This window comes from Rhinolophus hipposideros, assembly GCF_964194185.1.
Source record: "Rhinolophus hipposideros genome assembly, chromosome: 8".
Classification (NCBI taxonomy): domain Eukaryota; kingdom Metazoa; phylum Chordata; class Mammalia; order Chiroptera; family Rhinolophidae; genus Rhinolophus; species Rhinolophus hipposideros.
In genome coordinates this window covers 82,798,030-82,823,526 of record NC_138054.1, presented here as the reverse complement: position 1 = coordinate 82,823,526, position 25,497 = coordinate 82,798,030, and the positions used below count along the sequence as shown (strand labels likewise).

The 25,497-nt window shown below is 52.3% G+C and overlaps 2 protein-coding genes across 14 annotated transcripts; one reads left to right on the top strand and one right to left on the bottom strand.

Moving 5' to 3' along the window:
• Positions 1-1,761: 1,761 nt before the first annotated feature.
• On the bottom strand, positions 1,762-12,024 carry AKR7A2 (aldo-keto reductase family 7 member A2). Its single transcript, XM_081055648.1, has 7 exons — positions 11,667-12,024; positions 9,012-9,199; positions 8,736-8,840; positions 7,525-7,621; positions 7,223-7,322; positions 6,503-6,632; positions 1,762-4,856 (listed from the first exon to the last, which is right to left on the bottom strand). The coding sequence occupies exons 1-7, from the start codon at positions 11,983-11,985 to the stop codon at positions 4,695-4,697; spliced, it is 1,101 nt and encodes a 366-aa protein (XP_080911774.1). The 5' UTR covers positions 11,986-12,024; the 3' UTR covers positions 1,762-4,694.
• A 38-nt stretch (positions 12,025-12,062) lies between these two features.
• On the top strand, positions 12,063-25,349 carry SLC66A1 (solute carrier family 66 member 1). Of its 13 annotated transcripts, none has more exons than XM_081055638.1 (11): positions 12,213-12,257; positions 12,569-12,701; positions 13,341-13,431; positions 13,536-13,666; positions 17,030-17,245; positions 20,236-20,365; positions 21,042-21,129; positions 21,704-21,846; positions 22,019-22,111; positions 22,708-22,893; positions 24,381-25,349. In XM_081055638.1, the coding sequence occupies exons 5-11, from the start codon at positions 17,082-17,084 to the stop codon at positions 24,450-24,452; spliced, it is 876 nt and encodes a 291-aa protein (XP_080911764.1). In that variant the 5' UTR covers positions 12,213-12,257; positions 12,569-12,701; positions 13,341-13,431; positions 13,536-13,666; positions 17,030-17,081; the 3' UTR covers positions 24,453-25,349. The 13 variants fall into 13 exon arrangements, with proteins under 13 accessions (XP_080911773.1, XP_080911761.1, XP_080911768.1 ...); XM_081055639.1 differs by having other exon boundaries at positions 13,316-13,431; XM_081055642.1 differs by lacking the exon at positions 13,536-13,666 and having other exon boundaries at positions 12,079-12,257.
• The last annotated feature ends 148 nt before the right edge of the window (positions 25,350-25,497 follow it).

The following is a 25,497-nucleotide window of genomic DNA, read 5'->3' as shown; positions in this document are numbered from 1 at the left end:
ATTGTTCAAGGGTCGATTGTAGTTTTTTGGACATGACCCAATGTATGTAGTGTTGATTCAGAAGGGTGGGAATGTTAGATTGGAGAATTAGCGTCCTCTTAAACGAGACCATCTGTTAGGTTCTAAAAATAGATGAGTTCAAAGGGTATGCATGATTCAGCAGCTGGAAGTTCAAGTTCAAAGTTCAGGGGACAGCAATTACCAGCAATGCCTAAATGCCAAAGCCTCTAATTACCTATATGATGATTTTAGACACCTATAATTCTGTGGGGTTTACATGGGAGAGAGGACCTGAAAACAGAGTTTGATTTCTTGCCTCCTCGACCACTCACAAAGGTTTTGACTTCAGGAGGCTCCCTTCACATTTATATAACTTGATAAAGATTTAATAGAATTTCCAGGTTATAATGTGCTGTCCTCAGGTTATCATGTTAACGATTGGGGGCCATGAGCTAATAATTTGCAAATTGTAAAATGCACTTGGAAGTTACCTAAATAGCTACCCATAAAGATTACTTGAAGGGTATGGCTTGGATTTTGTCATTCACGACCTGTCCATTTTTGTTCAGCTGCGCTTGGATGACACAGAATGAGAGGATGTTATCCAGTGGGGGCCAGTATCAGAATATACTGCTTAATTTCATTATTGTAAAGAAATGTTTGGACATCGATCAGATATTATTGTACTAGTGTTCTTTGGACCCATTAATGAAATAATCCAGAGGAATTTTAATTTTTTAAACGAAGGTCACTTCTCAAGACATTGGGGAGCAGCGAAGCACTCCCCACTTAGCCCTGCCCAAGCAGCAGATTCATGAGCTAAATGATTGTTCTTTTTCTTTTTCTTTCTTTCTTTTATTTCAGGGGAGAGCGTGAACGCGGTCCCCCACTACCACAAATTATGCAGTCGAGTCTCCCACATTTGAGGAAATCGCAGGGCTCAGCACACCAGGAGTGCAATGGATAAGACTCGCCCTGGGAAAACCACCTTCGTGACCATGGTATCTCACCTGCCAGGTAAGGATTATTCTTTTTCTTAAATTAAAAAAAAAAAAAGCTGTGAGACATAATTCACATATTATACAGCCACTTAAAGTGTGTAATTCCATGGGTTATAATGTATTCAGTTACACAATCATCACAATTTTAGATTATTTTCATCACTCCAAAAAGAAACCTATACTCATTAGCAATTGATCTCAATTTCCTCCCAACACGCCTCCTAGCCCTAGGCAACCACTAATTTTCTCTAATAGCTTTGCCTACTCCAGACGTTTCATGTAAATCATATCATACAATATGAGGCCTTTTTGTGACTCATTTCTTTCACTTAGTATATTTTCAAGTTCCATCCACATTGTCCATGTTTATTACTTCATTCTTTTTTATTGCTGAATAATATTCCATTGGATATCACTCTTTATTTATCCATTCATTGGTTGATGGACATTTGGAGTGTTTCCATTTTTTTGGCTATTATGGATAATGCTGCTATGAATAAGTTTTTGTATGGATATCTTTTATTTCTCTTGGGTATCTATCTAAGATGTGGAATTGCCAGCATATGGTAACTATGTTTTATCATTTGAGGAACTGCCAGACTGTTTTCCATAGTGACTGCGCCATTTTACATTCCCACCAGCAGTGTATGAATTTTCTGTTTCTCCAAATCCTTGACAACACTTGTTATTGTCTATCTTTTTTCACTATGGCCATCCTAGTGGGTAGTGAAGTGGCATCGTTGTGGTTGATTTACTTTTTCTGATGGGTAATGATGTTGAGCATCTTTTCATGTGGTTTATTGCTCAAATCTTTAGAGAAAGATCTATTCAGATTCTTTACCTGTTTTTAGATTGAGTTTCTCTTCTGTGATTGAGTTTTCAGATTCTTTGTATAAAGAACTGCAGAGATTTTTCTGCACTAGGAATCTTTATCAACAACCAGCAGACCTGGCGTTTCTTTTCTTCTCCAGTCTTCGGTGCCCACTGCTTGGGGCAGGATTTGCTGATAAAAGTTTCTTAGGAGCTATGTGATTTGCAAATATTTCCTTCCATTCTGTGGGTTGTCTTTTTCTTTTTGGATGGTGTCCTTTGAAGCACACACATTTCAAATTTTGATAATGTCCAGTTTGTCTATTTTTTCTTTTGTTGCTTGAGCTTTGGGTGTCATATCTAAGAAACGGTTGCCTAAACCAAGGTTATGAAGATTTACTTCTGTATTTTACAAGCTTTAGTTTTAGCTTTTACATTTAGGGCTACAATCCATTGACTTAATTTTCTTTGGTATGGTGTGAAGAAGGGGTTCAACTTCATCTTCTGCATGTGGATATCCACTTATCCCAGTACCATGTGTTGAAGACTACTCTTTTCTTTTTTCTGATTAGTTCATTCATTTATTCTTTTTTTTAGATTCCACATATAAGTAAGATCATATGGTATTTGTCTTTCTCTGTCTGATTTATTTCACTTACCATAATGTTCTCTAGGTCCATCCATGTTGTTGCAAATGGTAAGATTTCTGTCTTCTTTATGGCTGTGTAATACTCCATTGTATAAATGTACCACGGTTTCTTAATCCACTTGTCTACCGATGGGCATGTCGGTTGTTTCCATGTCTTGGCTATTGTGTATAGTGCTGCAATAAATATAGGCGTGCATAAATCTTTTTGAATTAGAGTTTTGGATTTCTCCAGATAGATACCTAGGAGTGGAATTACTGGATCATAAGGTAGTTCCGTTTTCAGATTTTTGAGATACCTCCATACTGTTTTCCATAGTGGCTGCACCAATCTGCAATCCCACCAACAGTGCACAAGGGTTCCCTTTTCTCCACATCCTCGCCAGCACTTGTTGTTTGTTGATTTATTGATGATAGCCATTTTGACTGGGGTGAGGTGGTATCTCATTGTGTTTTTTACTTACATTTTGCTAATGGTTAGTGAGGTTGAGCATTTTTTCATGTCTGCTTGCCACCTGTATGTCCTTTTTAGAAAAACGTCTCATGTCCTCTGCCCATTTTTTAATAGGGTTGTTTGTTTTTTGGAGTTGAATTTTTTATAAATTTGGGATATTAACTCATCGGCTATATCATTGGCAGATATCTTTTCCCATTCGGTAGGATCCCTTTTTGTTTTATTGATGGTTTCCTTTGCTGTGAAAAAACTTTTTAGTTTGATGTAATCCCACGTTTATTTTTTCTCTTACTTCCCTTGTTCGAGGGGAAGACTACTCTTTTCTTCATTGAATTGTCTTGACAGTCTTCTCTAAAAATCACCTGAAGGTACACGAGGGTTTATTTCTGGACTCTCAATTCTATTCCATTGGTATATATGTCGATCCTTATGCCAGTGACACCCTGTCTTTATTACTGTAGCTTTGTAGTAAATTTTGGATTCAGGATTGGAGGACTTCTTATTCAAGATTGTTTTGCCTAGTCTGTTTGCCTTGAATTTCCATATGAATTTTAGGATCAGTTTGTCAATTTCTGGGGGGAAAAACACAAAACCCAGCTGGGACTTGGAGGATTATACCGAATCGTTAGATTAGTTTTGGGGGATTTTGTCATTTTAAGCAACTCAATGCGGGGCTGTGTGTTGTGCAATGATAACACACATCATCCATTTTATTATGGATGAAGACAAAGAAAGGTGACTTTTCTGTAGAGAATAAAGTTTTATCTGCAGGGTGTCTCCCTCTAGATAGCAAATGGGACTTTTCTTAGGACAAAGCGCCTTTAAATGGTGGTTTTGTCTTGATTTCTGAGTTGAGCACCTTTCATCACTTCAAGATGAGGAAACTCTAAGTGCTAACTTCTGTTACAGCTTGGTCCACACCCCACTCCCCTCCCTCAGGGCTAGAGACTTGTGTGCACTGGGAATGGTCAAACAGCAACCAGCAGACCTCGCATTTCTTTTCTTCTCCAGCCATGGGTGCCTCCTGCTTGGAGTAGGAATTTGCTGAGGGAAATGCGGACCCAGGCTGCCCAAGCCACACCCCAACTTGTAACAGCAGGAGACCCAGGGCTGGGACCAAAAACCTTATGAATGACAAGACGCGAGGCTTTGGCTAAGACAAAAACAAAGCAACTGCTAAAACTAAGTGTTAACAATGTTCCACAGCATCTATGGAGATTTTATTCTTCTTGGGGATATCTCTCATGGTAGGTTTTTGCCCAAGTCATTCCATTTCTGAGTATTTCATGAGGTAATTCTGAATGAGAGAACATCTACTTCAGCGCGGTTGGCCTTCTTTTTCTAGTGTGTGCAGAAGAGGGAGGGCCCCCTCCAGCTCTGCTGTTGAGCGGTCAGGCTGGACTGAGGAAGGGAGGCTGGGAAGAGCCTCGCATGAGGCCAGTGTGCCCTGTCCTTTCAGCTCACAGTACTGCGCCGTTGGCAGTACGCCCTCAGGCCGGATAGAAACAAGGTGCAAGCAGTCGAGGAGACAAGTTGGTGGGGTTCGCTCAGGGCCTGGGCTATAGCCAGGTCAAGTGCCTGCTTTATTCAGACAGGAAATGCCCCAGGAAGGCTCGGCCCCAGCCTTTACACATTGTGAAGGCAACTGGGAGCAAGGCAGGAATCTAGAAAAATAATATATGAGTCCAGACATTCAAGAAAGACCCCACTAAATCAGCGTAAGGCAAAGACGGACCAGGGTGAGAGAACAGAAGCCTTTGGCGGTGGGAGCCATGGGGAGGCCCTAGCGGAAGTAGTTGGGACATTCATGGGCAACCAGGTGCCAGGCTTGATCAAAGGCCTGCACGACAGCTGGTTCCAGGGGCCCGTCCTCCGTGGCTGCCAAGTTCTGTTCCAGCTGCTCCGGGCTGGACATGCCCAGGATGACTGCGTCCCCAAGGGCACCCTGGAAGGGGAGACAGCCAGACGTCAACACACTTCTGCACCAGTGACTCCAGTCATGCCCACTCCTCCTCCAGCATCGCCGCTGCCAAGGCCTGGCACGTGGGTGTTTACTTAGGCCCTATATGCCGTGTTTTGCCATGTATAATGCGCACTTTTTTGTCCACATTGGTGACACGTAATAAGGATGCACATTATCCATGGCGAGTACTAATTCTGCCTCTATATAAACAATTTTTATTCTTTTATTACGCTTATGAGTTTGAAGTGTAACTCTAGACATCAATAACGATACCTGTATGCAAAATAATACCCTGGAATACGACAATCCAATCGGTTTTGTTGAACTTACACGAACTTGCAACAACGAAGAGTTCTTGGCCTTCTCTGATGCATAAATTTGTTACCGGTACCTAAAATTTCTTATACCTTGTATCTGTGCTTGTGTTTTGTAATTATTTGCTACCTAAGATTTCTTATACCATAATATGTTAAAAAAGAAAGGCTATAATTCCTTTATAAAACAAAGTACCTAAATGTAAAAACCAAACAATAAGTACCTAAATGTAAACAAATAAAAATTTGAATTAAAAAATTAAAACGAGGGCCAGCCCGGTGGCTTGTGGCTCAGGCGGTTAGAGCTCTGTGCTCCTAACTCCAAAGGTTGCCGGTTCGATTCCCACATGGGCCAGTGGGCTCTCAACCACAAGGTTCAATTCCTCGAGTCCCACAAGGGATGGTGGGCAGCGCCCCCTGCAACCAGCAACGGCAACTGGACCTGGAGCTGAACAGCACCCTCCACAACTAACACTGAAAGGACAACAACTTGACTTGGAAAAAAGTCCTGGAAGTACACACTGTTCCCCAATAAAGTTCTGTTCCCCTTCCTCAATAAAATCTTTAAAAAAAAAAAAAAAATTAAATTAAAACGAAAGGTTTTTCCCCTGAAAGTTTGGGCCAAACACATGGGTGTGCATTATACACGGGAGCACATTATACATGGCAAAATGCAGCAGTTCTAGAAAGAACTTTGGGTGCCTTCAACAACTGTAACTATGTGACTCCAAATCCTGACTTCCTTCCCCAGCTGTCACACCGCTGGTCCTCAGACAGACCATTCAGCAGCTCTGTGAACTTGGCTTAGTTATTTAACCTTTCTGAGACTCAGTCTTCCCTATTTTCAGTGTGGTTAAGGGAATGAGAAATCATGTAAAGCACGGAGCTCCCATTTACTGAGACCCTATTGTACATATGCCAGACACTCTCCAACTGTATAAGGCTGAAGCAGGAGAAAAGCATTAGCCAGGAAGACAGCAGATACCAGCAAGGAGGAGACCCCCAACTCCCACCAGAGGAGTTAGACTAATGGAGTTTGATTCATTTCCTCTCATAGCTGTGTGAACCCGTTTGCTCATCAGTAAAACTGGGCAAATCACACTTCATCAGCCTAAGTCATGATGAAATCCATGTTTATAAAGCCCTCATCACAGGGCCTGACACTTCGATAGCTACTAAGAACGACGGGAGGACACCCCGAGAGAACTGGAACAGAGAGAAATATCACAGAGAAAACTATTTAGAAATCATCTAAAGGTAATTCTGACTCCCTCGAAAGGACAGAAGCGGAGCCTCCAGGCACAGCTGGGTTACCTGGAGCTGCGAGTGGTGGTACATCCACCGCAGGGCGGCCGAGGTCATGCTGGGGGCACTGGAGCCATACGCAGCCTGCAGGGACTTCTCCACCAGGGCAATGGCCTTGAAGTGGTGCTTCTTCCAGAAGCTGGGCAGGTGGGGAAGGTGGCACAGAGGTCAGCACCAGGGGCTTACACTGCAGCCACAGACAAGAGCCAACCAGGGCAGCTGCACCCACCCCAACCCCACAGCACAGAGGACCCAGTGTCCTCTCTGCCCGCGGGCTCCTGCTTTACAGGGCAGCAGAACCATCCCGGGTGCTGGCTCCCTCCCCGGAGGCCTCAACATCTTTATTCCTAAGCACTCAAAGCCTGCCGTCACTTTACCAGTGGAGCAAAGGTAGCCAGTATAGGGCGCAGGCCCCAGGCTTCCTGAGCCTCAGTCCAGGGCTCTCTTTCCCTCTTGGCAGGTGATGAGCCCTTCTCAGGGAAGAGCTAGGACTTGGAAGACCTAGCATAAAGTCCAGGGATCCTCATTTCCTTACAGAGGTCCCAAGAAAACAAGCAGCAGCCCCACAGAGGGTTCGGTAATTCCTGCAGGAGTCAAGAGATATAGGTGCAGGCTATACGGGAAGGCCTGGAGCCCCCAGCAAAGCAGACTAGAGCTTCTCCATTCCAGATAAAGGGGAACCCCCCCCACCCCAGCCTGCCCATCCTAATGCAGACATCCCCGGCTCACCGATTCCTGTAGGTCTCAGCCCAGCTATTTCCAAAGAAGCGGCCCACAGGTTGTTTCCCATCCTTGTCCTCATACTTGTACTTGCCGGTCAGCAGGCCCCCTGTGGGAAGGTTACAATCAGATCCTCCGGCCCTCACTGCTCCCAGAGGCTGCTCTGGATGGGAGAGGACTGGGGAGAGGGGGGGACGACGACCCAGGAGCGATGGAGGACACAACCCAGCCTCTCGCCAAACCCCTCCTGCTTCCCAGGGCCAGGAATGCCCACCCACTCCAGGGGGAGCCTGTCCCCAGAGCAGCCCTACCAGCCAAAGGGTTGTAGGCGTAGAACCTGAGTCCAAAGTGCCTGAGGCAAGGGAAGAGCTCCGTTTCCACCTGCCGGGTGGTGGCGTTGTACATACCCTGCAGGCAGAAGGGCCAGCTAGAGAGGGTGCATGTGTCCAGGGAAGGGAGCCCGGCCTTCTTCTTTTAAAACCATCAATCAAAATCTGCCCAGGACTTCAGCAGTGATTTCCAAAATCACGAATGGTGGTAGGGGATGGGGAGGCAGTGTTGGGCCCAAGGAAGGGAAACCAGACTAGAGATACCATTCCACAAACATCTGTGGGCACCATCTGTGGGCTAGACACTGGGTTTCCAAACACAAGTGAGTCCAGCAAGGTCTCTGCCTCCAAGAGAGGTTCGAGTCAAGTTAAAAACAGACAGTAGGGGCCGGCCCTGTGGCTCAGGCAGTTGGAGCTGTGTGCTCCTAACTCCGAAGGCTGCCGGTTCGATTCCCACATGGGCCAGTGGGCTCTCAACCACAAGGTTGCCAGTTCAACTCCTCAAGTCCCACAAGGGACTAGTTACTAGTCCCACAAGGGGCTAGTTACTGTTGCAACTAGCAACAGTAACTGGACCTGGAGCTGAGCTGCGCCCTCCACAACTAAGACTGAAAGGACAACAACTTGACTTGGAAAAAAGTGGAAGTACACACTGTTCCCCAGTAAAGTCCTGTTCCCCTTCCCCAATAAAATCTTAAAAAAAAAAAATCAGTCCTAAAACAAAAAGAAACACAAAAAACAGAGAGGAGACAGATAATCACAATAAAGATGGGCTCTACGAGCATAGCAGGTGCTCACAAATACTCGCTGAATGTATGAAGATGAGGTCCGGAGACTGGAAGCCCAGCTCAGGCATCCGGAAAGGCTTCCAGAAGGAGAGCTATCGAAGGGAGGTCTGAGCACTTCTACCAGGGAGAAGGGGGAGGAATGTTCCATGCTGACGTGCAGAGCAAGGACGGGGGGAAGGACGGCACCAAGGTGCACACACAGGCAAGAAGGGGAGCCAGGGCCAGTGGGCAAATGCCTGTTGGCTGGGCTGAGAAGGTCGCACGTCATCCTGAGGGCACCTGGGAGCCATCTGCAGGCTGTGAGCAGGAGAATAGCTGCTATGGAGAAGGCATGGGGGCAGCTGGAGGAGCTACAAGAAGCTGGGATCAGCAGGAGACCTGGGACCTCTGTAGCCCTGCCCGCACCTGGTACACAGTGGGCAGGATCCAGCCGTTGGTCTTGCAGAGGGTACAGATCTCGGCCACCTCCCAGGCAGAATAGTTGGAGAGGCCAAGCTCCACAAACTTGCCCTACAGGGAGGAGATGGCAGTCAGAACCAACACAGCCCAGGAGACCAGGAAGGGGGACCTGTGTGGGGACCCTGGGACGGAGGTCTGTCCCCAGCTCTTCTCTGGGACAGCCCTGGAGCCTGCACCCTCCTAGGTAAGGACAGACCATGGAGAGGAGCCGCCCACCCTCACCTCCTGATGCAGCTCGTGGCAGGCACGCAGCGTCTCTTCCACGGGGGTGCCATGGTCCGGTGCATGCAGGTAGAAGAGGTCCACCTGGGGGCACTGCAATCGTTTCAGTGACGTCTCCAGCTGGGACCGGAGACTGTCAGGCTTCAGTGATTTCCCATCCCAGGGATTGGCCTTGGTGGCAATTTTCACTTTGGGGGGGGAAAATGTAATGGTTCAGAGACTTATTTTAACCCCTTACTAGCCATGTGACCCTGGCTACATTATTTAAGTTCTTTGAGGCTGAGTTCTTTCACTTGCAAAATAGGGATGATAATAATGGAACTGTCGCACGAGGATGAAATAACGTCTTCAATGTAAGTTCTCCATGTTCACTGCTGTTACAATAACTCTTAGTAGTCACCAAAGTGCTGGCTTGCACTAGAGGCTGAGTACACAGAGATGAACCAAACACACTCCATGTCTACCCTCAAGGAGCTCAGTCTAGAAACTGATGGTACAGTACGGTAAGTGCAGCACAGAAAAGGAGCGATGCTGAAGGAGCCCAGAGGAGAGGTGTGTGGCCAACCCGGAATTCCAGGGAAGGCTTCTGCAGGGGTGACGCTCCCCACCCCCCACCCCAGCTGAGTCCCCAACAGACTCAGTCAACAAGGAGGGGAGGGAACCACATACCAGAAGGTGGGCACGGGGGCAGTCGGTCAAAGTCAAAGGCAAGACAGTACAGTATGTGAGGGACCACTCCTGCAATTCTGAGTTACAAGGGCAGAAACTAGGCAGGGAGCCGTGGGACAAGAGAGAAGGGCAGGGCCACAGACTTAATCCCAAAGGGATTTTTTCAAATACCGTCTTTCAAACGTGTCAAATCAGTGTGTGCGGCTCTCTGACTGCAGTATTGAGAGAGAACTCAAGAGGGCAGGCCTGGAAAGAGAGAGACTGCAAAGCGGCTGCTGGGAGCATTCGGGAGAGATGCAGCTCCTTGAACACGAGTGCTGACCGAGATCAATTTGGGAGACAGGTAGAACACAAAATGAGCAGAAGGCCAGTACAGTTTTCCCTCCCCTTCCAGACTCATGGAAGCGTACACACCACACACCCGTTGTAGAGACACAATCCCCATGAGAACGCCATGGTGTACGGACAAGCAAGCAGCTTGGAAGTGCTATAAAAAAATGCTAGCTCTGTGGATCGATGCGTGGATGGATTCTGCACTTTTCATACTTGGCAAAGGCAACTCAGCCCTTCAGAGGAGAGTCGTCAGACCACTTGGACGTGAGGGAACAAGTCCCACAGCTTCCGGCTCAGATCGCCTCCACTCCCCTGCCTGCTTTGTGTGAACTTTGCCTGGGGTCTGACCTTAGGACTTTGGCCCCCGAGAGCATCCGGACCTCAAAGAAGGAAGCAGGGAAGGGCTGGAGAAGAAAACCCAATTCAGAAACAAAACCTTATCAAAGAGAGGCATCTAGGTGAACTAGAAAAATGAGGGCTTGAGATACATGTCCACATTCTGTTCGTCCACCAAGCTATGAATATGAGGACCCAGAGGGGACGTTCCATAAGGGCTGGGAAGGAAGAGCCTCAGCGTGGAAAAGAAGAGGCAAAGTGTGGCAGTAGTAACAACAGTAACTACGTGTCCTGGGTCCCACTGTCCACCAGGCACCCCTCCCCTCGGCACTTCTAATGGCATCAGCCTAAGGAGGGGCAGTCACTCCACGCTCGTACGTGCTCTATTCGAGCCACACCGCCTACTGGTCATCCTTCCACATACCAGGCGCTTCACATTTCCAGCCCAGTCTTTGTAGAGCTGTGCCCTCAGCCTCTAATGCCCTTTGTGTCACTCTCTGCCCAGCAAACTACCACTGATCCTTTAAGGCCCAGCTCCAGTGTTCTCTGAGCCCTCCCTAGTGTCTCTCCCTGACTCTGATGTCCCCTCCTCCCACCCGGAGTGGTTCCCCTTCTGGGTTCCTCTGCAATCACTGGGTTCAATCTTTCCCACTACACTCAGCTCCCGGGGCCACTTTCCGTCCTATAACCCACAACAAAGCCTGGCCCGGGGCTACCTCACGCCTTTCTCACACCTCTCCACTCCTCACCCTACCATCCCTGCTCCCCCAGCCTGGCCTGTGGTGTCACTACAGCTCTCCCTGAGACCACCAGAGGTACTGCCAACCGAGCAGAGCAGTCTAGGGACTGATGAAAGCGCAGGAGGCGAAAAGGGAGCGCACGGACGGGGAGGGCAATGGGGAGGGGGCATTGGCAGAGCGCCCGGGTCTGGTTATGGGCACCTGGCAGGGTTGGAGGCGGGGACGGCACAGCTCTGGAGGCCAGTGCCTCGGAGAGGTGCACCAAGAAAGCAACAGGGGTAGAAAGCGAAGGACTACACCATCCTCGGGGTTAAGACGCGGGGGTCCCGAGTTGCAACCCGCAGAAGAGTGAGAAGGGGAGGGGAAGGACGTCAGGACAAAGCACTGTCCGGCTGCGGGGCTACATGTGCACCGGGCCTGAGGAGCTGCGTGGGGGCCCGTGGAGGTCGGCGCCCCGGGAAGGGACGCGGCTGTGGGTCCCGACCGCGGTCGGTGGCGGCCTCCTGACCCGGAGCGGGTCCGCACTGCACCGCGCAGGGGGAGGTCGCGGGGCCGCGGCGCGGGCGCCAGGCGTTACCTCTGCAGTTGCCGCCGCCCAGCCCGAGGCCCAGACCGCCCAGGATGCTCTCGGACTGGCCGTCGCTGTACATGAAGGCCGTGTCCAGCTCGGTGTGACCGCGCTCCAGGAAAGCGCGCACGGCCCTGGCGCTGACCGGCGCGTCCATGCGGCGCCCCATCTCCATGGTGCCCAGCACGGTGGCGGGACGGGCCGGAGCTCCCGAGGCAACGCACGGAGGCCGGGACATGGCGACGGCAGCGCGCGCCGGGGGCGGCCTGGAACCTCGCGTACAGCGGACCGCGGCGCGGCCCACGGCTCGAGACGCAGCGCGGAGCATGGGGTCGGCGCCTGCGCACTGCGGCCGTGGGCCCCGCCCACCGTGGCGGGGAGGGGCCCCGGGTGGGCGGGGAGGGGCCCCGGAGGCGGCCCCAGCGCGGGCCAGACGCCGAGCGCCGCGTCCCCGCGCGCAGGGTCTGTCGCTCGCCCCGCCCCCGAGGGCGGTGGGACGGGAGCGCGGCGGCGGACGCCGAGCGGGGACCCGCCTCCGGTCAGCTGACCGAGCCCGGGACACCGAACCCAGGAGCCCGGCGGTGCGCGGATCTGCCAGTGGTGAGCCGAGTGGGGGCCGGGGCGACCCGAGGGCTGCGGGTCGGGACTCGGCGGCTTCCTGGCCGCCTTTTCCAACACGCTCCTCCAGCCCCCGGGCTGTCCTGGGGCTCCTGTCCCCTTCTTGGGGCGCGAGATCCTGGGTGAAGATCTGGGTCGGGATTGGGTAGCCCTCGGGGGCCCATGTGCCCCTGCTTTGGGGCGATCATAGTTTCTCACCCGGGTCTGGCCAGGGGGTAGGGTCTGCTTCCCCTTTTCACCTCCTGGTTTCGGCTGACGGGCCCCGTGGCTTCCGACGGCTTTGTTTTCCCCAGGGCGGCTCCGGGGCGGGGACCTTGGGCGATTGAGCGCTGACCCCAGCGGCGGCCCTGTCATCATCTGCTCCACACTGGCGGCTCGCGCTGGGCTGAGTCACGATAGCCGAGGACCTGGAGGCCTGGAACGGGGGTATCCACACGCCGGGACGCCCCTCCCCTCCACGTACTGCCCCGGTCCGCAGGAAGCCCAGATTGCACCCTCCCCACCCCATGCCTAGGACAGGTTTTGAAGTGTGTACATGGGAGGCTGGGTTTGGCAGTGTGAGGACTGGCGTGAGTGTTGTCCATCCAACACTTCCCGAAGGCTGCTGTGTGCCCGGGACTCTGAGACGGCGAGGGGGGGATGGGGGTTGGCGGCCCGGGAAGCACTACAGCCAGAACAGAATAATGGCCATCCCTGGCTGTTACGACTGTTGGACCTGTGTCAGGCTCCATTCTTCCCTCTTGGCCTGCATTACCTCATTGAGCTCTGCAGTCAGCCTAGAAGGTGGAGACGTGCATTATTTCCCGGTTGTATAAGTCGGAATTCTGAGGGTCAATCACTTGCCCAAGAGTCAGCACTTGTAAGCATCAGACAGGTCAGTTCTGGAGTGCTTGCTCCTCATCCTAGGCTGTGGAGCTCACAAGTAGCTCTTTTCTTGTCTTTCCTCCCTCCCTCCTTTCTTTCCCCTCCCTCCCTCTCCCCCTCTTCTTTCTCTGTCTTTCACCCTTTCTCCATTCCCCACCTCCCCTCACCTCTCCCAGCATTTTCTGAACCTTTACTGTGCAGCTGGTGTGTCTAGACTCAGAATAAATTACAACTGAGGTGAAGCAGAGAGAAGTGGACTTTAAGAGCAATGGTGACTGAGGAGTGTGATGAGGTATGTGATGAGGGGCGGGAAGAGGTGACACGTGTTGTCCAGCCAGCTCTTGCAAGCCCTCTTTGAGAGGGCAACTTAGAACTAGATCTTAGTATCTCTGCCAGGCCCTCCAGGAGAAGGACACTCCTGGGGGAAGAGACAGACCGCATGTGCAGAAAGAAGCCTGGAGGCCTGAGAGTGACGGCTGAAGACCTGGGTACCGCCAGGAGAGGAGATGGGGAGGGCAGTTCTTGGAGTACGTACCTTGGCGCTTTGCCTCCAGTAATGTGGACTTGATCTGTTAGATGACGGTGGTCACTTGACCTGCTTCAGTGGGAAGCATCTTGCTGACTCAGCTTGTGAGCCGGGAGAGGAGCTTGGGTGTGGCAGGAGATGCCTTCTCCACATAAACCCAAGGTCCCAGATCCCCAACCCAGATGCACTGAACCTAAATTTTGAACATGTGCCCTCCATGATTCCGAGGCACCCCTGTTATGGTTCTTATCAGACCTACAAATGTGGGCAAGCTGTGTTGTAACCCTGGACATCCATTCATGCACAGCTGTCTGAGCAGGAGGTGGGCCCATTCCCAGCCTGGGGCCCAGGCTGGCTCCCTGCTTGGTTCAGAATCTGTGGGTGCCAGGCCCAATGCACAGCGGCCCTCAGAGAAAGGCCCCTTCTGTTCAGGGCTCAGATGTGTCTCAGAATGTCCTGAGCCCCAAGCTGCACAACAGTCCTGTGATGGACAGGGGACCACCCCATCCAGTGCCCTGGGCCCTTGAAGCCAAGGCACATTCCTCAAGACACCCTCCTCCCTCACTGGGCATGTGCCCACCTAATTTCTTCCCTAACCTGGGGAAGAGAGGGAGGGAGAGAGCGGCCTCAGAGTGGCTGAGATACTGGACTCTCATCCACAAAACAGTCACAACCATGACCCTCAGGCACTGGACTTAGAGCTGTACATGCATTTCACCTGCACAACAACCCCAGGAACCAGAGACACTTTCCTCATTTTGTGGACAAGCTCAGACAGGTCACTCATTTGTCTAAAACCACTCAACTTTATCTGTAAAATGGGGACAGTATTCCCCACCTCACAAGAAAGTGACAAGGACGTGGTGAACTACAGTGGCACATTCGGAATCTACAAGAGTAGGGTGGGGGAGACAGTCCAATTCCGGGGTGGCTGGGGAACAAAAGGACTTGGTTTGAAATTCCTTGGGTTGCAAAGACACAGTTCTTACGTGGTCTGTATGCTAAGCGGCAGTGCCTTGCAGGTGCTGGTGGCAAGACATTAGGTAAACAGTTCCAACATCAGCTGAGCTAAAGGTCATGCAGGTGGCTCACTAGGATACAGGAAGAGGCTTTTAGCCATGCTTGCTGGGCCCTAGAGGTGGTGCAGTGAACCGGGCAGTGACCTGGGGTACCCCTGTCCCCAGCTCCGGGGCCTGTGCCCACTGCTAGTCATATCAGGGCCGAGAGCCTAGAGCTTCCTGAGAAAAGAAGCTGACTCGCTTCTTTCCCCTTCCTGACCCTCCCAGGCACTGTGACCTCAGCAGTTCCAAGGGTCCAGCCAGGGTGACATCGCCTATTAGGGCTGCTATAACAGAACACCATAGACCGGGTGGCTTGTAAACAACACAGAGTTATTTCTCATACTTCTGGAGGCTGGGAAATCCAAGATCAAATCCCTGGCAGGTTCAATGTCTGGTGAAGGTCTGTTTCCTACTCACAGATGGCTGTCTTCTTCCTCACATGGGAGAAAGCGGGAGGGGGAAAGCAAGCTCTCTCATGTCTCTTCTTACAAGGGCACTAAGCCCATTCCTAAGAGCTCCGCCTGCCTGACCTGAGCATTTCCCAAAGGCCTCCACCTCCTGATGCCTTCCCATGGGCGGTTAGGTTGCAACATATGAATTTGGGAAAGATATACACATTCAGTCTATGACACTGGACATTGCTTTATGAAGATCATGGGTCTTCTAACAGGAGGAGGAACTGAAGGTGGCTGAAGAGAGCCTCAATCTGGGTGAGGAAACCTCCTCTGCGCCCATGAGGAAAGGGGAAGCCTTGCCTTGTGGTTGAGCGAGCAGCTGGGCAGCCATGCCAGACCACAGGCGTGTTCTGCCACGCACAGGGACAGAAGTGCCTGATGCAGTGTGGCGCGGTGGCTCTGAGCAGGGGTTTGGGTCTCGTGGCTCTGCCGCATCCTGGCTGGGTGGCCCTGGCAAGTCACTTCCCTGGTTCCTCAAATATATCAGTAACTCATACTTCACAGAGTTGATACAAGGACAAAATGCACAAATGCATGCAGGGTACGTAGCACAGAGCTGGCGAAGAGCTCAGTAATCGGGCTGTGATGATTCTCACCTGGTAGAAAGGACACCAGCAGGTTCCACTTTCACTTTTCTTGGGTTGTCACACAAGAAGTGACTGCTCTAGTCAGTGTGCAGGGTGCCCGGGCACCGGGAGGGGCCATCCCTGTCTGGCTGTGTCATCAGCCATCTTTGGACTTGGGCAGTGGTGGCTCTGCACTCCTTGCCAGCAGGCATCCCACACAGGTGAGCTCCTGGCAGAATATGTCTTGAACACACCAAGCTTGAATCCCAGCCTGTGCCCTCCCTGGGGATTCACCTGGTCCGTATTCTCCATCTGCCTCAGGTGACCTGTTGACAGAAGAAATGTCCAAACCTGTAGAGAATTTTTATGAGTTTATTTGAGCCAAACTGACGACATTTGCCGAGGAGCAAGATCTCAAATGCTCTGGAGAATAAGAGTTTTGCAGTTTCTTTTCAGCTTTTGAAATTGAGGAAGGCGGGGGAGGGAGGGAGGGAGCGAGGAAGATAACACAAGGGTGGGAGAAAGCAAGGTGGGGTCCGATTACAGGATTCTGTGCATTCTTATGGGTGGTTATGTCTTCAAGGGGTGTTACTTGGTATTTCAAAGGTGCACAAGAATGGACAGGATTGGCTTAACACCTTTCACTGAAAATGTTACATGTCTGCCGTGGTACTACCCACCGTGACCTGCCTGCCCGGTTAGGAATTTATGATCAGATCCCCCTTTTGAGGTTACTTACTTTCCATAGAACCCTTTTCTCGTCCAGAGACTGATATTGGGTGACAGGCCTACTTTACATGAGATAATATACATTCTGGGCGTGGTCTCAGCCGACCCTCACAGCGTAATCTACAATAGTAAGAGACTGGAAACAATGAACGTTCAAGAGTTATAACAAAGGTGACATGTTTCAGTGCTCAGTTCTCTGCACTATATTCATGAACTCATTTGACCCTCACAACTGTATGACGGAGGCACTGTTATCACCCCCAGTTTACAGATGAGAGAACTGAGGCACAGAGAAGCTGAGTCACTTGCCCAGAGTCGCACATTAACGGGTTAAGCTGCACGGGAAGGCACTGGTCCCTGACTGCAGAACCAGCTCTCTGCACGTGTGGTTGGCACGGGTTTGCTTTCACCTCTATACTTGAGGCTGACTGTCCTTTGATTCAGCGGCTCAGTCAGTGCAGATGTTAACGATGGGGATGGGCTTAGGTTGGGGATACTGCGACTAGGACCCAGACCCCCCAAAGCTGAAGACCCCGTCTCTTTCTCCCTATAGAGCCCTCGCCTACCTCAGCACCCCAGCGCCCACCCGCCCTCCCTCCACAGCCATGGTCTGGAAGAAACTGGGCTCCGGCAACTTCTCCAGCTGCCCCAATGGCTCCCGCCAGTGGATATGGGACATGTTTGGTGAATGTGCCCAGGATGGCTGGGACGAGGCCAGCGTGGGCCTGGGCTTGGTCTCCATTCTCTGCTTTGCTGCTTCCACCTTCCCGTGAGTAGTGCCAGGGTGGCAGGACCAGGGAGGCTGGCAGGGGTTGGGGGGGGGGGCAGTGGCCCCGGGTACACTGGAAGACTCAAAGCTGAGTGTGCTCCCTTCCCCACCCCTACTCACTGACTTTCAGCCTGCCTGGGGGGGCCCCGAACTGAACCCCACCCTGGGCCTGGCCTTATGCCAGACAATGCTGACACACAATAATAACAACATTTGCTACTATTTGTTGAGTTCCCACTATGTACCTGGTCAGTTCTAAGCACTTGACATGTTTTCACCTCATTTAATCCTCATAGCAACCCAATAAAATAGGTACAATTACTGTCTCTATTTTATAAGGAAAGAAACCCAGAGAGGTTAAGTAATTTGCTGCAGGTTGCACAGCTAGTAAGAGGAAGTGGAGGGGTGGGAGGGCTAGGATGCACCAAACAGGGCCTCTGTCCTATGACAGTCTGGTAGTGGCCAAGCAGGGAGTACAAAATAGTGTGGCCACTGCTGTGACTGGGGAACAAAGAGACATAACATAGGAGCATGCTGGTCAGGAGCGTGGGCTCTGGATTCAAACGAGTGAGCTCTCCACTCAGCTATGACCTGGGTAAGTCACTTTCCTGCTCTGCACCTCAGTTTCCTCATCTGTAAAATGGGAATACTATTCCCTACCTCACTGGGTTACTTTGCACCTCAGTTTCCTCCTCTGTAAAACGGGAATATTATTCCCTACCTTACAGGGTTACTTCGCACCTCAGTTTCCTCCTCTGTAAAACGGGAATATTATTCCCTACCTCACAGGGTTACTTTGAGGATGGCCTGACGGAGTGCATGTAAAGCCCCCAGCTGAGAGCCTTTTCACAATGTACGCTCAATGCCGTGGCTGCACAGAGTGTGTAAGGGTCAAGGGGACAGGGAGAAATGAGGTCAAGAGGTCATCAAGGGCCCTGTACTGTAGGGCATTCTCCACTGTTAGGATATCTGCTCTTTGTCGTGAGGGACAAAGATTAGGGTTTCATCAGGGGCGTGACATGTTTTAAAAATAGCTTTATTGAAAAACCATTCACATACTATACAATTAGCCCATTTATGTATGTGATTCATTGCTTTTAATGTATCTGTAGAGTTGTGGAACCGTTGCCACAATCAGTTTTAGGACATTTTCATCACCGTAAAGACACCCAAAAAGAAATGAGTTATTCCTCATTTCCCCCTAAATCTCCCTGCCCCATCTACTTTCTGTCTCTCTAGATTTGCGTGTTCTGGACATTTCATATAAATGAACTCACAGAGTATGTGACCTTTTGTCACGGGCTTCTTTCACTCACCATCATGTCTTAAAAGGCCATCCATGTTGTAGCATGTGTCAGTACTCCAGTCCTTTTCATGTCCAAATAATAGTCTGGTATGTGACACCACACGCATTCTTAGTCTCTGGAGATTGGTCCAAGATGTAATCCTGTAGATGACGGGTCGCCTGGACGTGGGAAAATTCTTTCCCTAGTCCTTCAGAGGGTACCCAAGGGTTATCTGGAGGTTTGATGTGTATCCAGGCATTGGTGCAGGCCTGGAAAGCTGAGAAGTTGAAGTTCGTTCCCAGGCTGGTTAAAACAAGAATGGAATCATTTCTTCATACCTTGGCCGACTTGGTCTTAGTAGTTTAACAGCTTGGGCATAGTGACTCCATTTTATTTCTTCACTCTGTTCTCCAACAGTTTTACTGAGTTACTTTGTTCCAGGTGCCACACTAGGTATGACACAAGTAAGCAAAACAGATACTGCTCTTGCCTTTGCAGAGCTTCCATTCTGGCGCCCTTTCAAAGACAACCTGGGAGTCACAGGGCAGGACCGGAGGGAGGGAGGCCATCCAACAAGCGGGGAAGTCAGAGGGCCTTGGAGAGGCCGAGGGGGAGAGACAACCTGTCGTGGGGTGAGCACTTCCCCAGAACTATCTGAGGAGCTGGCCGAGGTGTCCCCTTCCTGCCATTGCAGAATACTGGCCCTGCCTGGGTCTGGCACTGATTGGGGCTGGAGGCCTGGGAGGGAGCCTCAAGTGATGGCAGGAAGGGCAGCCACCCTCCTGCTCCACCTTAGGGCTGGGCCTCTCCTGAGTGTGACAAAATCATTTTAGGTGCAATTTACAGAGACCTGTCAAGTCACAGTCTCCTGGAGGAGCTTTAAGGGGCAGGGATAACCCTTAGTTAAGGGCCTCCTCCGTGCCAGACCGGTGCTGGGCACTGTCCCGGCCCTTAGGAAGAGGGAGTCCGAAAAGGACCAGAGTGGCAAGTGTTACAGAGGAAGGAGAGGATGCTGGTGAGCTCAGGTCATGGAAGGTCCTGAGCAGGAACTGCTATTTCCTGAGCAGTGAAAGATGGAGGAGGGGTGGGCAGGCGTCCCAGTACCAAGGACCTGTGGGGCATCATGAGGGTGCTGAAAGCCACGGCGTTTGTAGTGGAGAGCTCCAGGAGCCACAGCCCTGCCCGTCTCCCGTGCCCTTTGAAGATAACAGTTTGTGGTGCGGCCCCTGATCTTATCATCAGCTGCTCCTGGAGATAGGGCAGCAGCAGTGCCCAGGCTGTGGGCCGGCTGCCACCACCACCATCCTGTTTTCAAACTCCCTACCCTGTCCATAGAAGAAAGAATCTAGGGTCCCTGTGAAGTGCCTGGCCCAAAACTTCAGGACCCTGTAAAAACCCAGGTCCCCACTGGGAGACCTGAGGGCGCTGTGGAGGAGAATGTGAGTAATGCTGTGGATCTCTCTGGAAAAATGCACATCCCATCGAGTTCCTGGGTGGGAAGGGATGCTCTCTGGTAAGAACCCCCGAAAGGCAAAGAAAGGCTCATGGGGACCCTGCCTGCAGGAAGGATGGGCTCCTAGGTGACCTGCGCCTCCTGCTCCCTTCTCCCGTGGTTGTCTCATCTGGGAGCTGTTCCCTTGTTGACCCTCCAAAGCGACGTCACAGCCCTCGGCCCCTGAGCACATGTCTCCCTCTCTGCCACAGCCAGTATATCAAGGCCTGCAAGACAGGTAACATGGATGAGGCCCTGTCCCTGTGGTTCCTGCTGGGCTGGATCGGGGGAGACTCCTGCAACCTCATTGGCTCTTTCCTCGCTGACCAGCTACCCCTGCAGGTAGGTCGGCCCTGGGCAGGGTGTGTTCCTAGGTCAGTCGTGGCAGAGGCATTGGGGCAGCCAGCAGGAGGCCCAGCCTTCAGAAGCCTTGGCTTGTCCTTCAGTCTTATGAGGGCCCCACGCTGTAGAGGGCCCTGTGCCCTGCCATGCAGTGTGACATTGAACTGGTCACTGCCCTTCTCTGGGCCTCAGTTTCCCTATCTGCAAAATGACCAGATCAAACCAGAGAATTGCTGGGGTCTTTCACCTCCAAGGTGCTATGAGCCTGACTGAGCTTTCAGGGGCTGGAGGAGAAAAGTTTTCCCTTGGGAGGCCCAGGTGCTGTCACTCTCCTGTTGGTGGGCAGAGCTGGGATTCACAATCAGGAGTCCGTTGTCTTTCCAAGGAGACTGTAAAGCTTTAACTGTTCCTGTATCAGGCCAGACATGAGCCCTCATTTAACCTCTGAGTCCCATTTTGTCCTGACAAGTGGAACTAGCCACCATTTCACCCATCTGCCCAGGCTGGACACTTTACCTACCTGCCAGGTAGGAACTGTGATTCCCCCTTTCCAGGTGAGGAAACAGACACTCAGGGTCATCCAGCTGGAATATAAGAGTGCCATCCTGGTGCTAGGGTATGGTCCCCAGAGCCAGGGACTGCAGCCAGCGCCCCGGGCTCCCTGCTTCTCTTACAGACCTACACGGCAGTGTATTACGTCTTGGCAGACCTGGTGATGCTGTCACTGTACTTTCATTACAAGTTTAAAAAACGTCCCTCTCTGTGTGAGTATGGCGATCCCTCCATGTCACGCACGCTAGGGGCGGCCAGAAGCTTGGGAGGAAGCAGGTGTCCCATTGCTGGGTGACAAACCTCGGAAAGGCTTCCTTAGGCCTTATCTGAAAGCCAGAGCCCTGATTGGCCAAGATAACGGCGCGAGGGCAATGAGCACATCTGGGCAGACCACAGGGGTTTCCTTCTCTTATGTTCTCCTTCCACAAACATGGCTTCAGCTTCTCCGTTGTCCCCAAACCTGGGCTTGGAGCTGGGAAATGAGCACAGGTCACTGCCCTTGAGGATTCAGAAGGGGCTATCGCCAGCATGAGATTGAAGGCCCGAGGCCCTGCTTTTGGTAACCCCTCTCTGGGCCCCACTGCCCTCATGGTATCATTTTTACAACCCCTGGGGAAGGATACTGTGATTACACCCATTCTACAGATGAGGAATTAAAGCTCAGAGAGCTTAGGCCACTTGCTCAAGGTCACACAGCCACCGAGGGGTAAGGCCATGACTCCAATCCCAGTCTGTCTCCTGCCACTCAGATCCCTAACCTCGGCTTCCCTCCTGCCTCATGTCCAGTGTCTGCCCCCATCAATTCCGTGCTCTTGTTCACCTTGGGACTGGCATGTACCACCCCGCTGCTGAGCAGAGCTGGCTCTGTGGCTGCCCCAACGGAGGTCTTCTGGGGGCGGAAGCTCCTGTCTGTGGAGCCAGGCAATAAGGTGAGGTGTGGGTACATGATGGCAGGGTGGGGGTGGGGGACTCGCTCATCCCAAGGGCCCTTCTCTGCGTGGCCATCTGGGCGGGGGATTGCCCTCTAGGAGGGAGACTGGAGATCTCACCCCGCACCTCCAGTCCTTAATAGCCACTGAACACCCCCTTCTGCCCTCTCAGCCCTTCACTCGGCAGGAAATCATTGGTTTTGTCATCGGCTCTGTCTCCAGCGTGCTGTACCTGTTCTCCCGGCTGCCTCAGATCTACACCAATGTGAGCCTTGAGCAGGGGTGGGTGGGGCCGAGTGGCAGAGGAGCCAACCTGGCAGCTCGCTCCTCTAGGTTAAGGTGTAGCATGGTGTGGGCGTCCTTGTGCAAATCTGGGTCCACACTCACTGTTGACGTGGGCGACTTAATGCAATTCTCCAAGCCTCAGTTTATGCCTCTGGAAAATGGGCATAATGATGCCTGCCGTCTAGGGGACCTGTGTATGTCTCAGGGAAGTAGGAAGTCAGGTAAAAGCGAGGGGCTGAGTTTAGAGGTCTGAGAGGAGAGTAGATGTTGAGAAATCAGGGATGGGGGCACTTGCTGTGTACCGAATCAGTGTGGGGCTGGAGAGCAGGGCATTGTGCAGCCACTGTCTCCTGTGGACCTGGGTAAGGGGCCTGGGAGAGGTGGCTGGATGGGGATGAGGAGTCAGGCCAGGAAGGGGCTGGTCCGTGTGCCAGGCCCATGTTGAACTCTGAGCACACAGTGAAAAATCAGCTTAGGGCTACACATACAGTGTGACAGGGCAGACGGGTGTGTGGACAGTCACAATCCAGGGTGACGAGCCCTGTGTGAGATCTGACCCCACCCCCTCACCTCCAGTTCCTGCGGAAGTCGACCCAGGGGATCTCCTACTCGCTGTTCGCCTTGGTGATGCTGGGGAACACGTTGTACGGGCTGAGTGTGCTGCTCAAAAACCCCGAGGTGGGCCAGAGCGAGGGCAGCTACGTGCTGCACCACCTGCCCTGGCTCGTGGGCAGCCTGGGCATGCTGCTGCTCGACACCATCGTATCCTTCAGAGCGTTCGAGGCGGGCAGGCGGGTGGGGCGGGTGGACATGGCGGCCTCCACCTGCTTACAGCTTCCGCCTCCGTCTGTCCATCCACTTCTCCATCCACCCACCCACCTATCTATCATCCATCCGTCAGTCCATCACCCATCCATCCATCCCCCATCCATCCATCCATCCATCCATCCATCCCTCCATCCCTCCATCCATCACCCATCCATCCCTCCATCCCTCCATCCCCCATCCATCCCTCCATCCATCCCCCATCCATCTGTCCATCTATCCACCAATCCATCACGCATCCATCCCTCCGTTCATCATCCATCCATCCATCTGTCCATCCTGGATGGATAGATGTCCATCCATCCAACACCCACCCACCGATCCATCTATAATCCATCCTTCCATCTATCTCTCCATCCATCACCCATCCACCATCCATCGTCCATCCACCTCCTGTCTGCCACGTGTCCCGCCAGGCCCTGGACCCAGTAGTGAGCAAGGAGAAGACGGCCTGGCCTCAGGAAGCTTACGGCTCAGTGGGGAGGAAGCTCAGTGGGGAGGCAAACTGGACACATGTAATTATAAATAATTCATTGCTGTGCACCAAGTACCACAGAGGAAAACTGCCGGAGTGTGTGGCCAGGGAGGTGTCCTAGTTCAAAGGCTCAGCAGGGCCTCCATGCGCACCATGTAAACTGTGCCCTGAAGGAAAAGTTAGGCAAAGACAAGGGAGCGCTGTGCCAGGCTCAGCTTATGAAAAGTCCATGAGGAACAGGGGAAAACTCAGCCTATCCAGGCCGGAGAAAAGAAAGCTGCGATGTGGAGATACACATAGTTAGAGTCAGAAAAACTTGGGTTCAAATTCTGGCTCTACTCTTTCATCGCTGTGTGATACAGGGAAAACCATTAACCTCTCTGTGCTTCCGTACCTTCATTAGCATGTCTCACCAAGATGACCAGGCTATTACGTAAGATAAGGTGTCCGGAAACCCTCTGCCCATGATCCAGCACAGTGAGTGCTCAGCAAATGTTTGCTGAATGACAGTCGAGGCCGTATTTGGATCTCATTTGGGAGAATATAAGCATGGCCTTTGTTTCAACATTTGCTGAGTCCCTGCCGGGTGCAGTGAGAGAGAAACATTTAAACTCTCGTGCCCTCAAATGGCCCCAGCCACTTGGTGAAACTCCCAGGACGGTGTGGGGTGGGATGAAGGCGAGATCTTGGGGAAGGAGTCGGGGGTAGGCTGCCTGAGGGAGGAAGACCCCTGCGCTGGAAGATGAAGTGAGCTAGGGCTTGAGGTGCGGGAAGGCATTCAGAGTGGAAGGTGCAGCAAGAGCAGAGGCTGGGAGGTCACGGCTGACCCTTCCCACCTGCCAGAAGGGCTGAGAGCGGGAGGGGGGGGCAGCAGCTCGGCAGGAGCCCCAGGCCCCCAGGGGCAGGCCCAGCCAGTGTGCTCAGTGAAGCCTTGACGTGGCCCCTCCAGATCTCTGCCCAGTTCCTTGTGTACAGGAACGCCTCCACCTCCTCAGAGCGTCAGCCACTCCTCCCAGGCTGACCAGGACCCCGGCCAAGCCCAGATGACCGGGACCTCCAGATGCCACAGGAAGGGAGAAGTGTGGGCAGTCACGACTGCCGACCCTGGACGAGGCAGTGGAAGAAGCCAGGGGGAGGCCTAGAACTCCGGGCCCAGCTGCCTCCCCCCACGCCTCCAAAACCTGGGCTGACTCTTCAGGAGCAAGACAGCCCCTAGGGCCAGCCTCCCCCGACCTTGGGACTCACCCCGCCAGGGTCTGAGGCAGCTGTCCCTGGGAGCCTTGAAGGAGAGGCTGCAGCTGGCACCTCGCCCCTCAGTAAACAGTGCGCTGACCCTCGCCTCACCTACCTCATCCTGCCGCTCACCTCCGGAAAGGGACACAGCTGCAGCCTAGTGTACCCAGGATGGTCCTGTCGATTGCAGCCAGCCTAGTAAATGGTACCCCCCAGCGAGGCCTCAGCTGTTGCTCCTTCCCAAGGTGCTGGGGTCTGAGCTGCAATGGGTGGGGATCTGGGCCCCAACTTCCAGGGCCCACGTTGGGGCCTAAAGGGTTAGACGGCTGCGGGAAAGCCAAGCAGGAGGGTACCTAGTCTGCCTGCTAACCTCCCAAGGGCCTCTGGTTTCTTCACCCTGCTTCTCTGTGACGGGCTCCACACCTGGTGGTGAGGACACAGCAGTGAGAATGACACTCCAACAGGGTCCCTGCACCTCGGTGCTCAGAAAGCAGAATCATTTAGGTTCAGATCTTGGTCCTGCATCTTAGCTTCTCTGTTCCTCAGTTACCTTACCTGTGAAATGGGATGACAATATTACCACATCATATGTCCTTAGAAGATGGTGTAATTACTAAGGTTAGCCCCAAAATCTGGCATGTAGTAAGAGCTCAATAAAGGTTAGCTTTGATCATTTTTATTTGGAGGAGGGGGACAACCAGCTCTCCCTGGAGGTCAGAGAGACCTTCCTGGACGACACAACATGGCAGAAGGATGAGCAGGAGATCACTGGGGGAAAGGTGAGAGTGTTGCAGGCCAGAGGAAAAAGAAGGTGTAAGAGCAGGTAGGAAGGG

Bases quoted from the DNA above. Each gene is read 5' to 3' on its own strand.
- AKR7A2 (XM_081055648.1), bottom strand. From the start codon at position 11,985: ATGCTCCGCGCTGCGTCTCGAGCCGTGGGCCGCGCCGCGGTCCGCTGT. The intron at 7,323-7,524 runs GTAGGGCTGCTC...ACCTTCCCACAG, and splicing joins CGCCTACAACCCTTTGGCTG to GGGGCCTGCTGACCGGCAAG. The intron at 6,633-7,222 runs GTGAGCCGGGGA...CCACCTGCCCAG, and splicing joins GCTGAGACCTACAGGAATCG to CTTCTGGAAGAAGCACCACT.
- SLC66A1 (XM_081055642.1), top strand. The intron at 21,130-21,703 runs GTGAGTATGGCG...CCTCATGTCCAG, and splicing joins TAAAAAACGTCCCTCTCTGT to TGTCTGCCCCCATCAATTCC. The intron at 22,894-24,380 runs GTATCCTTCAGA...TGGCCCCTCCAG, and splicing joins TGCTGCTGCTCGACACCATC to ATCTCTGCCCAGTTCCTTGT.